Here is a 13380-nt window from a genome sequence, read left to right as displayed (position 1 = left end):
GAACTGCCAAAGAACTCTCGATGTCTCGATGCTTTTATCAATTTATCACTGTTCCATTTTGACGAACGGTTAATTTCGACGTGTTTTTCTATGCTACACTTCGGTGTTCACTGCATATAATAGTGCAAAGCGCATGGCGCAGGGTCGCGAATGTGTTCAGACTCCTCCAGGTTACGTGTCTACCAAGCTTTGCAAGGCTGAAGGAGCGCAGGGGCCGTGGACAAGCTCCTGGACCCCCCCTCTCTACCCAAGGTGTGGATGTTTATGGTCGCAATCATGATACAACCCACGCATTTGTGGCTGTCGCTAGGGTTTCATCAACCATGACTCTCATTAGTAGATAGCCATCGCAGCGCACATCAGGCACCGACATGCGGTTCATCTCACTAAATGGGTCGCGCGAGACAAGACTCAACTGAATCTCATGCATTCGGCCGTATCTTGCGCCCATGTGATACGTTTGTGCAGCGAACTCGGCCGGCCCTGCATGAAGGTCTCGGTCGGATTCACCGCCGCCAAGCAAGCAGATCCTGGAGCAACAGGTGCATCATGGTCCGGAGACGAGCGGTGGAACTTGGATGCCGGTGCGCTGCACGGGCGAATTAACTGACCGGATCACATCCGGCCATTTCCAAGACTGACCGGAGAAAAGTATCATGACCACCCTTCATACCAAGTCGGAAGGTCTTACCTAGTCACGCCATGCGAATTCAAAATAATTGCGTTAAATGTGCTCCGTGGGTAGTACGGTACATGTACTAGTTCGTGCTGGTAGCGGGCACGTTATTCTCGTGATGCGGGGGCTAGGTTTGGCAAGCAAGCCAAGCCACACTGCTCCAAGATTTCTATCAAAGTACAGTACACCGATAACGACTCATCGTTGACTCGCAGTGTAGTCGGTCTCTCCAGTCCCGCAGATCCCGTGTTTTACGGCCGCCCATGTCATGCATTTATTTAGTAATCAGAACAAGCGGAAGAGAGGGGGGATCACGATCATGTTTGCTTCTCCTCACTTCTAGGGCGTTGGAGCTACCATGGGCGGAGAGGAGACCGGTTGTAAGGCAATAATGTAGCGAGTTGTAAGTATACAGCCGTGATGAGTTATTTTGATAACTTAGCTTCGTACACAACAAAATGGCGCAGATGAACGCGTCGTAGGTTTGCGGAATGCGGGTTCCCCAATGTGGTTTGGTCAGCCTCTTGAAAGTAGGCGACCTCAGCCTCACAAAATATGTGGGACAAGACTGTTTTTCCTATGATAGTACCGCGAGAGACATTGCTGATCGCTTATAACGTCGCTGATAGATGAACTTCGCTTGATGCCATTCTCGACAAGTCCAGCATCTCGGAAATTTATTGCATTTTGATTAAGTCTAAGAATGGGACCCGCTGCATATGCGTAGGGCGGAAATTTGAGACGACCTATGGGGCTCACAACGGGGCAACAATTCTGCAAAGTACCTTACCTACTACCTTGATGTCGAGGCTTGGATCAAGCTTGAACAAGCAATATGTCTGGTTCGGCAGGCTTACAAACCTTGTATCGCACTTGTAGTAGGTTAGGCAGGTGAGTAGCGACGGGGAGACGCTGCAGTACCGTACAACGCCGACTCAAGTACTTTTGTACTCCAGATAGTGAAGATGAGAGGCATGTACTTGTTGAGGTATCCAAACGACACCGAAGCTGCCACGCCAAGTCAGCCTTGTGCTGGTGAGGATGACGTTGGCGGCATGACTAATGTATAGTGGGTAGTCAATGTTGTTTCCCAAGATAGCGATTAGCGAACAACGTGGGTGACGGCTAGTAAGAACATGACCCACGGGTCTACGCGCTAGGCACGGCCGGGTCTTAGCTGCTTGGAAGCATCTGCCCCTCACCAAAAAAACCAACTTCCCAAAACATCCACCGCGCTCATGACTCGTCTTGGACAAGCAAAAAGATTTTTGTATTGCTGTCCATGTCCAGCTTCGGGGTTGCACGAGATCTACGTAATGAATTACCAATTTTCGCTGTGCTACGCGAGATACCGTTCTTTGATCTACGCGGTCAGCGCAAAGCATCTTGCTGCCCCCGATAAGTCGTGGTCGTCTGCCTAGCGATGCTTTGGAATAAAATGTAACTCAAGACGGGACCGTGTAAATGGGGAGGGGGGGGGGCAGGGGTCCTGAAGACCCCAAAGGCCCTACTCGAGACCATGCGGCCAATGAGCACACTGTCTTCCCGGCCATGTGTTGGTTGCGTGCTTCGGCCGTTACCCATCCTGAAGCCAACTGCGCCTTGCTCAGTGTTCAAACCCGACCCTGCCGTAGGTGGCCCTATCTCCGTAGATCACGTACGCCAGAACGGCTTCAAGGTTTATATGGTCTATTATAGTAAGACGGACTCCCTTGACCCTTGCGGTTTGCCTTGTTCTTTACTTCTACCATGGACTCGCCCTACTCCAAATCTTCTTCTTCCCGCATCAGATCCAGAGCCAGTAGCAATTTTCCAATCATATCACATCTAGACAACACTAGCATTAAGAAACGAAACTCTTATAAATCGTCCCGACCAAGATCCATCTCTTCACTGGATACCGAGCAAAGCCATAGGCTGTTACCAGACCAATTGCGAACCCAACTACTTATCGATCCTGAACCTTTGGACAAAGCCATTTGGGATCCATCACAAGCCACAGAATCAGCCCAATTCTTCTCTTCGCCGCATTCACAGTCAATTACGAACCCTAATTCAATTCCTGGACATCACTCGCCGGACCTGGCGAACAACGTAGACAACAAGACTATTATCTCGACTGTTTCTTCCGAGGACGCTGTAAGGAGCCTTCCTGCCAGCACATTAGCGAGCATGCCGTAAGTATCCGCACACCTTTGGATGCTTGAAACCATGCTGACCAATAATGAAGTTCGTTAGGATATCTCCCCCCTCCACAATATGGAAACATGTCTTTCCATGACCCATCTTTCAATCAAGGTTTGTGCCTTCCATGGCCCCTGTCACAAGAAGTGCTAATATTAAACTAGCTTATCAAAATCTTGACTCCCAGCATCATCATGCCCAGTCAAACAATCTTCATTCAGTCTATTCGCAGGAGTTTTCAGCTCAGCCATTGTATACGCCGAGTGGGTTGTCCATGAACGCACCATACTCAGCACCTTCGCTTGAACCATCTATGACCCACATAAGCGATCCTACGAGCAGTCTCAACCGTGGAACGAGTCCATTCCAACAACCAGTGTACGATGGTGTCAACTTTTCTAGTCAGCAAATCTCCTCAAGCAGGAGCATCTCGCATAGCCCGATGTCATCGCAACCAAATTCCATCCCAGTCGGATCCATAAGTCCCCACCAAACCAATGGTTTGCAAAGGTAAGCAACCCAATTACAGATCCATAAGTGGTCGTGATCTAATGACTATCCAGGTCACCGCATTTCTTTGAATCCAACTTGTACTCGAATTCGTTCTCAGCGCCGGCTGTAGAGCCTCCGCAACAGCTCTACCAAGGACCGCAGAGGTTCAGTTACCCTCCACCTCAATCTCTCGGCAGTAGCGGCAGCGCCCGTCATAGCTTGCCCACTAGAACGGAGAGTGAGTCACATGTACGAGTGATTAATCCAAAACCAAAGCCGCAATGCTGGGACCATGGCTGCAACGGCCGAGAGTTCTCTACTTTCAGCAATCTTCTCAGACATCAGCGAGAAAAGTCAGGGACGGCAGCGAAATCTTACTGTCCCAAGTGCGGTGCCGAATTTACGAGAACGACGGCTAGAAACGGCCATCTTGCACATGAAAAGTGCTCCAAGCAACGCAGGACGTCTACGGAGTCAAAATAGCGCTGGACGCTACGCCACCTTTGAATTACGGCCGTAACAAAATTACCAGTAGTGCGATGACGAAAGGCACCGAGAGATTAGCTTTTGGACCGCAAAACACATATCATGATACCCTCGCTTATAGCACTTGCAAGACGGCGTTTGTATTTGGTCTCAACAAGCTTCATCTCATAGCATTATTCGCGGTGTTTGGCGTGGAGTTGTTTGCATCGTTTTTCGGACGTTCCACCATTGGCATATTGTACTAAGATACAGGCAGCCGAATCGGTGCGTCTCTCGGCGGCGCCAAGGGCGGGCACCATTAGTCTTTAGTAGACCAACTTCTCCAAACAGGTTCACAAGTAGGTAGCAGCGGTACCCTTGGATCAGGTCCCGGTGGGGTTAGATATTAATGTCCAGGGCTTCACGTACGACACGTGAGCGAGATTAAATGCATATAGATATATGAAGGCTTTTCAAAAATACTCACAAGTCTGGCTCACTCTCGACGAACCACAAACCAGATGCCAGACCGGTTGGTGCCGTGGAACGTGCGACCTTGAACTCATGTGATCAACCAGTATTGGAGCTGTGTTGATTGATGCTCCACTACTGATTCAAGTAGCGTGCGACTGTGTATCTGCGGCTGCTCCACAGACCGACTGACTCTTGTTTGGTGCACTGACTCTAATAAAAGCATGCGAATGGTCCAATAGGAGAAACGGAGATTGCCAAGTTTCGATCTCCTATTCATGCAATGCACATTTAACTCTGAACGGATGTGGATCAGTCTGCATGCGAAGAATCTTTTGGTACTGAATAGGCCAAAGGTACGATGTCGCTTGAAGCAATGATCTGCTTCAACCGCACAGCGCTCTCGTATAGAGCCCAGCCACTGAGGTACTGGGGTACGAGGTGCCATTATTATTTCCGGGTGCATTCCAGTTTACCTTGTCGTGAGACGGTTGCTATGATGACTCGACAATTGACTCATCGCGGACCGACGTCAAGGTTCACGAATAATCATCCTTATTGTACCACTGACCCTGACTTGAGCAACAGATGGCAATGGAGGGTGAGTCAGATGCAGCCCTGCATCCTTGATACGGCGCGACTGGTGACTCGCGGCTTGTAGGGCTGACCCCTTCATATCATGCGCTGCTCCCGTGCACAGGTGCCCTCGCCCGTCGTTGACGGCAACAGCGGTATCGACCTTCTTCATTTGCAACCATACCTTACCAACCTTGGGCATTGCTCAAGTCTATCGTCATGAACTCCGCCATCTCCATTTAGTGTTCTTGGCTGTACAAGCATTCATCGTTGTCCTGCAGAGTATCATCGCCATACAAAATGAGTCACGTTCCAACTATACTATTCCAGATCCGGTATTACTGCATGAAGACGCGGGTCCCGACTATACGAAAAACGAAACGGAATCAAGCGGGTCGCTGAAACTCGCCAGCATCGCTTGCGGATTGCTTGCCAAAGTTTCCAGAACTCTGAATCATTGAGATCTTCTGTTACTCCGGGCGAACATTTCCCAGCACCTCCTGACTAGTTTCCTACGGCCGTAGTATATATCAACCCATCTAGGTTTTTTTCTACGACTCCTGTTGTTGACGTGGCGCTACGTCGATATCCACTTGACGGCGATCGAGGTCGCAGATTTGAATTGCTTTAATCACCATGGCATCAATTTTCACTTATGAGACAGACATACCAAGGGTATCGTCGCCCTGGCTTCGACAACTGGCAATAGTCGATTCCCCTGGGATCGACACCGAGACCAGTGCCTTGGAAGGGGAAACTAAATCCTCACTTGACGTTGAAAGGATTACTCGTTTAGAAGCTGAGCCGCAGGATGGACCTGTGGAGTACAAGCTGCATCTGCTATTGCGTTCGAGACGAAACTTCACACATATGAGCACTGTAACTGATGTCCCTGGAACTTCGTATCCGAACACTAAATATAACGGACCACATTCTGCCAAAAGCGTCTCCGAGTTGTCTTTGAACACATCTGCCGCAACACAGCAATCGCGTCAACATAGATTGGAGCAATTGACAACTCAGCTACTGTGGCGCTTGCAGCAGTCCTCTCCCCATCACGCTTCCTCCTCCACTAATGTAGTTTTACCTTCCTTCCCCGAAGCCTTACCAGAGCTACGTGCTCCCCCTCGTCCGGCAAAATTGCTACACGGGCTAGAAGAAAGCCAGGGCGCTCTTTATGAGATCGGAGTATCCGACGATGGCTCCTTTGTTGGCTTGGCCGAAGATGAGATGCGCGAGAGTCTCAACAATCTCCGTGCTATGGCTGCGTGCCTTGGTTGTGTTGTGGAAGTGCAACGACTTGTAGATGTTGGATGGTGTAGTTGGAGAGATGATCAAAGTCTTAGAGATATGGCGAATATCACAAAGCACAAGAGCAAGCTTGTCGTTGCCGAAGCACTAATAAAGCCCTATCTGGACCGTATCAATGCTAATACACCAACCAAAGATGTGCACTCGGGGCCTGAGACAAGAAAAACAGATCAAGGGCGTACAGACGAGCAAGCACCTACACAGCTTCGAGTAGCATTCACTGGGCCTACGATGTCTGGCAAGTCCTCGCTGCTAGGGGCTTTGTCTACAGGTACACTCGATAATGGTCGTGGTCAGAGCCGGCTAAGTATGCTAAAACACAGGCATGAGATTTCCTCTGGAATCACCAGTTCCATAACGCAGGAACTCATAGGGTACCGAGATGAGACAAACGGTGATATTGATATTATCAACTTTGCTTCCAAGGGAATATCCTCCTGGATCGATATGCATGCTGCAGCCACGCAAGGTCGGCTGGTCTTCGCCTCGGATTCTGCTGGACATCCGCGATATCGTAGGACTACAGTTAGGGGTCTAGTAGGTTGGAGTCCTCATTGGGCAATACTATGTGTACCCGCAGACGATGAAGGAGATCCGTCCGGAAAAGTTGGCAGCACTCCATCGACGGCTAATGTACTTGGCCCAACAGCTACTGATATCGACCTAGCCGCTGCGCATCTCGACCTTTGCCTTCGCCTACAGCTGCCACTCGTAGTGGCTATCACCAAATTTGATGTTGCATCGAGGACAGGACTTCGTCTAACGCTTGCAAAGTTGCTATCGATCATCAAAGTTGCACGCAGGAAGCCAATCCTGATAGCAAATCCGCCCGAGCCAATGAAGCAAGGAGATCCTCAGAAAGTACTAAATGAGCAAGTGCAAAGGGTTCAGAAGGCAATCGTCCCACTGCTGGAGGATCCGCACCTCTTTGTGCCAATCATCATGACCAGCGCCGTGCAAGGCGTAGGGCTAGATGTTCTGCATGCCCTTCTCCGTGAATTGCCGGTGCCTTCGGCTGATGCGGCCCCTGCGGCCCCACACCGTCAAGACTCCCGCACCGGTACCGCCTTATTCCACGTGGAAGATGTTTACAACAAGACCTCGAGCGCGAAGTCTATGGTGATTAGTGGCCGCCTCCAGCGAGGCTCCTTCTCTATCGGAGATAAGCTTATACTAGGGCCTTTCTCCTCCAGTCTGGACGAGTCCGAAGATTCCGATGGACAACAACGACCTGTTCATTCTAAATCGCTCCTGACCTCGAGATCCTTTCCAGGCGCATTGAAAGGATCCGATCCGCTCAGTCCGAAGGATAAGGTATCAGAGCAAGAGTGGCGTTCTGTTGTTATAACAAGTATCAGAAATCTACGATTACCTGTCACTACACTTTACGCAGATCAAATCGGAACGATAGGACTACGACTGACTGAGTCGAATGATGACCATCTGCTTGCTTATCTCAAAATCCGCAAGGGCATGGTGCTGTGTAATGGTCCATCCTCATCGATTTCCACCATCATTGCTCGTTTCAAAAGAGCCGACGTGGGCTCTTTGGCAGTGGGCAGTCAGGTGGTGCTCTATATTGCAAGTGTCCGCGCCTCGGCGAGGATTCTATCTGCAAGAACACCTGACCCGTCTGAGTTGCCTACACCGGAGATACTGTCAAGCACAGGTGATCCAAGCAATGTCAGTCCTATGCAGGATCATGACAACGCTGCTGCTGACGAGGTTACGGATCCTTTCCTCATGGTCACACTACATTTCGAAACTGCGAAAGAATATGTAGAGATTAATACTCAGGTGCTAGTAATGCCTGGTGGTGGTCCGGGTTTCTTCAGCAACGCAGATCGTCGTGAGAAGGGTGCTGCTGGCTTGGAAAGCTTTGTCGGCATCATCGTAGAAGTGCATGGCTAAAACATGTGCGGTTGCATGAAAAGAATCGTTTACTAGCATCGCAATACTCCGGTAGTACTGGCACCTTGTCTGAGCATACTTCTGATGTATCCTCGTCCTCTTCGACTGACGACTGTGATCTTTCTCTACTCCCTTGACACTATGGGGGAAAGCGGAGCGACTGTTCCCGAGGCACAAGATCAGTGGTATCAATTGCAGTTGTGCAAGCAAGGCATATAAGAAGACCATCATACGCAGGCTTTAGATGAAGTAGTGCAGACACCCAGTCAGATCTGTCAGCTGTCCAGCCATCATACCATGCGCCACGTTATTGGTCCTTCAAAGACATGATAGATCAAGGCAATAGAACAATTTCTGGTTCGTCCTGGTTAGGACCAAGAGGGTGCGACTCCCACGTTTACGGTGCGGGCCAGAGACGAGCAATGAGGACAGAGAACAACACAAGATCTTGCTCCAACTCAGCCCTGGACGATTCGCAGTCAAGTCCGAGAAACGAGTCAAGAATCTTCGCATGAGCATTAGCTTGTGAGACAAAATCGGGAGATACTAGACAGCTGCCATTAGAGGCAATCGAAGCTTGCTTAATCGGCACTTAATCTTTCAATATGCACCATGCAGTAGTGTGATACGCGGCGCCTTTATATAAATCTGAGAGCTGAATGTGAGAAAGAAGAAGATTCCAGTAATCGGATGCGTCGGGAAACCCCCCGAAAGGAAATGGGAGAAATCTATCCCGATATCACATTGATGCAGATCTGACGCTGTGTTATCTTTCCTCTGCTCCACTATGCTGCGGTTCCGTTTGATTCTTGTCTTACCCGTGATCTGTATATATTGGGATTGCGATATCAAGGCGTTCTGGTCTCGACCTTGGCTAGGGCGACCATTTGAATATAAGATCGAGGGCTAGAGCCACGTACGCACAGAGAACTTCATGCGTTGTTCCGACGCACCATCTTGCTTTTCATCTCTCTTGAAAGGAAAAACACTTTATTGATTTATTTCGCATATCGAAGCAGCTACACGTACAGCAGTAATGGCACCTGAAAGCTGCTGCTATCTCTGCACTGTGCTATCTTTGCCTGAGCTGCGTATCTAATCAGTTTGAAATCATCATGCAGTAGACTTGCAGTCCAGAGGGCGATTCTTGGCTCGTACGGCAGATTGTTTGTTTGACCTCCCAGGCGGTATTCCAGAAACAACAAATCAGGGACGCCGTCACGCCACTATGCACAACAATCACCACTATCTTTTCCTAAGCGCCCAGCTTCGGTCTAGAAGCTGGTTGCTGGGATTTTGTTTTTATCCTTTGCTTTGGATCAAACCGAACATGCTTGCCCGCCCCCTCTCGCCACGTTTTTTTTCTTGCTCGTTGAATGGTTTAGTTCCTAGTAGCCCACTGTCACCCACACCCACCCTTCCCCTCCTCGCCCCTCCTTTGACATGCTTACGACGATTCTGTGCTAATCTTGTGTGAGCATAGTGTGATTGTAAGACTGGTCACGAGTGACAGGAGACTCTTGCTGTTTGGGTCAGGCACACTATGCGCGATTTTTGTCACACGTGCGGCGAAGGCCAGTTCTCGATCTCTTTCGTTTTCCGTTCCACCCGGATTTTTTGTTATCATGGTTATCAGACTTTCTGTCTTGTCGGTATAAAGAGTAGGTGTCACGAATCGTTGCCACGAACATTTCAACCAGTTTTTTCCTCAATCGCTCTCCAAGTCTACAGCACCCTGTCACCGTCCTAAATCTAAAAATAGTATCTGCACAAAAAGGTCTACATTCCCTCTTCCACGCACGCCCGTTCATAGTCACACGATAAATGGGGTCATATATTGAATACGTACCTCTATTGTCTTACGCCTTCATGCCTGCAACAAGCGACAACTGGCCCTCAGAGGCTTCATCTGCGCCAAGTACGCCTTCAGTATCGACTTCGAGTCCTGGCGAGCCACAAGGGCCAGCAGGCATCAAAGTGGAGGGCGCGAGCGTGCAGACTCCTTCTATATTCGACGCCTCATTCGCTGAAGCTACAGCCAAGACGACAAGACCAGGTAGGTTGAGAGGTGTCGTGGACTCGTCAATCGTCTTGGCGCATGAGCTGATGGGCGGGTCGTAGATTCATACAATGATACAGTACGGCTGGAAGTAGACAGTCGCAGTCAATCTCCGAATCGCCTTATTCATATCCACATCGGAGACTCAGAGCGGCACGTGCAAGCAAATCCCCTGTCTCGTCAAGAGGAAGAAGATAGAAGAATTCGGTGGGCACAAGAGATGATGCAGGCTCATCCTCTCTCCAGTGCCCGGACGTATCTGCTTCCAGGCTTTGAAGATGAGGAGTGAAGTACTGGTAAGGTCTACGGGGGTGCTGACGGACTGATTAATGAGCTGGCGAGGCTTGCTTATTGGAAAGCGATTGTCATTGGTTGGCATGACATTGGACGAGATACGGCAGGCATTCAAATTACTGATTGGGCCACAAGTCGACAAGTGGGCAGACAAAATTTCTAGATAATCACGATAATGACCAATTGAAAGCGGAAGACATTCCATGATGACGGAACATACAAGACATGAGTCAAATGCAAATGGTGACCGACAAAATATTTGCATGTGCATTCAGCCTCGATGGCAGGCAGCGCTGTAGATCAGTGTTTGGCAGCTTTCACCGCACGTGAGGCTTGCATCCACCTTCGTCAACACTGTGACAATTGCGTCCAAACACTGATCCATGCGTTCGTCGGCGTCGAGTGTCAACAGGGGTATTCGCTCATTGAGGCGGCACCATTCCCCAGAACACGGGCCGTAGCATGTTGAGGCCTGATCTCTTATCTCGTCAGCGGACACTGTACGTTGTCAAACGGTCGACAATTGGCGTGCAAGATTCTAGATCTTGTCAATCAGGTGTCGAAGTCATTCCAGATCAGGGCTATATTGATGATCCTTGCGTGGGCCGCAGCCGATATCCCACACAAGAGAGACAGGCAGAAAGCTTGATTGTTGGAGGGCGGAACTGGGGTGGGCGGATTCTGACTTTGTCTCCAGACTTTTGGCTTCGAGCCAGGGTCCAACAGGGTCCTTGACCTCGCCATATCACCTGTTCCTCGACGGATAGGGTGGGACTTCATCCACTCACATCATCAAACACAAGTAACATCAATGTGCAAACGCCGGGAGTGATTAATTATGGCGAAAGTATATCAGCAAGTCGCTCAGCCTGCTATACTTTGTGACATCGAATTTATAGCACTTCTGAACCCTTGACACGAGGGTTTTCATAATAGCAAAAAAGTCCAGAGCACACTTTATCCATACTCTTTTTACCCTGATGGACGCATACATTTCAAAAGCTGGGGAGGTCGAGATCCGTGAAGAGAAGAAGTGCAAATCGTGTGCAAACTGTCCAAAGCGAACGACGCCAAAGAGATTTGACGAGGGATGGGATGATCAGGACAGTCTATCATCCTCTTGGGAGGAACATCGTGGCGTAGATGCACAAGCTCAGCAACCAGAACGTCATCGAAAGACAGAGCAGTCGAGGCGAAGAATGCCATCAAGATGTTCGCCTTCGAGGATGCTCAAAGACGAGCATCGTCGCCGAAGTCAATCAATTTGTACGTCCGCCACCATGCTCTTGAAACTTGCAACGCGGATGGTCCAGTAGCTGACTAGATGACAGCAAGTAACGATTCTTCCAGCGCAAGGGATGCTGTGTCATGTCCACCAGATATAGAAGAGATTGACATGTACATGCCTTCTGTTGATCACAAGTGGTTCACCCCTGGAGCCATTAGTAGACTCAGCACTACCGAAACTCCCCAGGAAGAGCAAGATATTCTTCTCAAACAAGCCATTCAGGATGCTACGACAGCATCATCCAAGCCAGCACGCAGTCCCAAAGGCTGTGGGTATAGCTGCAAGTTGCACGAAGTCCGAGCGTCAGGTGTCAAGCCCGTCTCGACGGCGAACGAGATGATCCAAGTCTATCAGGACGCGTGGTAGACTTGGCCAGCCACTTGACCCTTCCTTGTATTTTTTGGTGCCAGCGCAATATTCGTTGAAAGAGCGACTGGTTGTTTGCAATATTTGCCCAGGGTGCCTCTGCCCTTCGATAACCTCATGTTGTACCTTCATATTACTGTCATTTGCTGTGGCGTTCGTAGCGAATGTCACCTGCTTCTCCATTGAGATCATATTCAGACCGAAATTTCGATGTCTAGCCGTTGCGGTGTACTGGGAGGACGTCTGTGTCGCCGTCTGTGTTGATACTGACTCGGTCGCCGTCAAGAATAGATGCCCGTTCGAGGAGGTAACAACCTAACTCAGCAGATCTCGGAGCAACATTGGCCGGACGTTTTGAGTGGACGGAAAGTCATGCGGTTCCATCATTTGAGACACTGAACTGTGGAGACACAAAGTATGTGGCTTGCGCCGCTTTCACGACTCGATTTTTTTATTTTTTTGGATACTGGTATTCGGAATGGATAGTGTTGACCATGACTCTCTGGCGTCAAGTTGCACCGATGTATTATGCACGCTCGGGCCAGGCTGACAGCTTCTCGAATGGTGTTGACAACACAGGATTTCATCCACATAGATGTGTAGCGCAATGTAACCTATGCATGTGTATGTCGTGCCAGCATTACCTTTGTGTAGTCCCAGCATGGCTAGATGTCTCACGCCGTCTTCCTAGTGGGTACATAGTTTACAGGGTTAGGTGACATGCCTTGCTGCTGAAGCTCTGTCCATACCTATGTTACCTGGCAATCGAATTCGAGTGGCTTGTTCACCAGGATCATGGCTACACGTGCTTAGCTTTCAGGAGCTTAACCATGTCATAACGGCCGATGCGTGGGTGTCTGGTGTCACTGCGACCTATCATTGAAGACTTCGTGTCTCATGGTCAAAGAAGAAGGTTTGTGAGTGCAGGACGTATGAACTCGACTCGTCTTTGTGACGCGAGCGTACGACGAAGTCGACTTGAGATATATATCGCGCCATGTATGCCCTGGAGGATGCTTTGCTCGTCAAGTCGTTTGCATTCACGAAGGAGGAAGAGTAAAAGCTGAAAAACTTTTCGGTGTGACAATAGATTGCAATCGAGGGCACCTATCTCGATTTTCCCCAAGATTTTTTACCCTACCAAGGCAAGTGCGACCAAGCGTGCCTTTAAATCATTTTGTTGATCAGGTAGACCACAAGAACTCTCCATCGCCTGCACGTCTGCGCATGAGAATCATGGACGGAGTCATTCCTCGAACTTTCGGTGTAGAGACCCCGTTTTCAAAT

At 49.5% G+C, this 13380-nt stretch overlaps 4 protein-coding genes across 6 annotated transcripts; all 4 read left to right on the top strand.

Annotated features, from left to right (window-relative positions):
• Positions 1-2425: 2425 nt before the first annotated feature.
• On the top strand, positions 2426-3835 carry AAFC00_006727 (uncharacterized protein; the record flags this gene model as incomplete). Of its 2 annotated transcripts, none has more annotated exons than XM_069346721.1 (4): positions 2426-2853; positions 2907-2974; positions 3025-3370; positions 3424-3835. In XM_069346721.1, 4 exons carry the CDS (start codon positions 2426-2428, stop codon positions 3833-3835), a joined length of 1254 nt encoding a protein of 417 aa, XP_069199601.1. The 2 variants fall into 2 exon arrangements, with proteins under 2 accessions (XP_069199601.1, XP_069199600.1); XM_069346720.1 differs by having other exon boundaries at positions 2849-2853.
• A 1665-nt stretch (positions 3836-5500) lies between these two features.
• AAFC00_006726 (uncharacterized protein) lies at positions 5501-8086 on the top strand (the record flags this gene model as incomplete). Its single annotated transcript, XM_069346719.1, has 1 exon — positions 5501-8086. The coding sequence occupies one exon, from the start codon at positions 5501-5503 to the stop codon at positions 8084-8086; it is 2586 nt and encodes an 861-aa protein (XP_069199599.1).
• A 1824-nt stretch (positions 8087-9910) lies between these two features.
• Positions 9911-10434, top strand: AAFC00_006725 (uncharacterized protein; the record flags this gene model as incomplete). Of its 2 annotated transcripts, none has more annotated exons than XM_069346718.1 (2): positions 9911-10142; positions 10208-10434. In XM_069346718.1, the coding sequence occupies 2 exons, from the start codon at positions 9911-9913 to the stop codon at positions 10432-10434; spliced, it is 459 nt and encodes a 152-aa protein (XP_069199598.1). The 2 variants fall into 2 exon arrangements, with proteins under 2 accessions (XP_069199598.1, XP_069199597.1); XM_069347843.1 differs by having other exon boundaries at positions 9956-10142.
• A 985-nt stretch (positions 10435-11419) lies between these two features.
• Positions 11420-12093, top strand: AAFC00_006724 (uncharacterized protein; the record flags this gene model as incomplete). The annotated part of the gene is made up of 2 exons (XM_069346717.1): positions 11420-11705; positions 11771-12093. 2 exons carry the CDS (start codon positions 11420-11422, stop codon positions 12091-12093), a joined length of 609 nt encoding a protein of 202 aa, XP_069199596.1.
• Positions 12094-13380: the final 1287 nt, after the last annotated feature.

Source organism: Neodothiora populina (assembly GCF_041146345.1).
Source record: "Neodothiora populina strain CPC 39397 chromosome Unknown canker_contig_8, whole genome shotgun sequence".
NCBI lineage: Eukaryota > Fungi > Ascomycota > Dothideomycetes > Dothideales > Dothioraceae > Neodothiora > Neodothiora populina.
The sequence above is the reverse complement of the archived record's forward strand: the minus strand, read 5'-3'. Positions and strand labels throughout refer to the sequence as shown.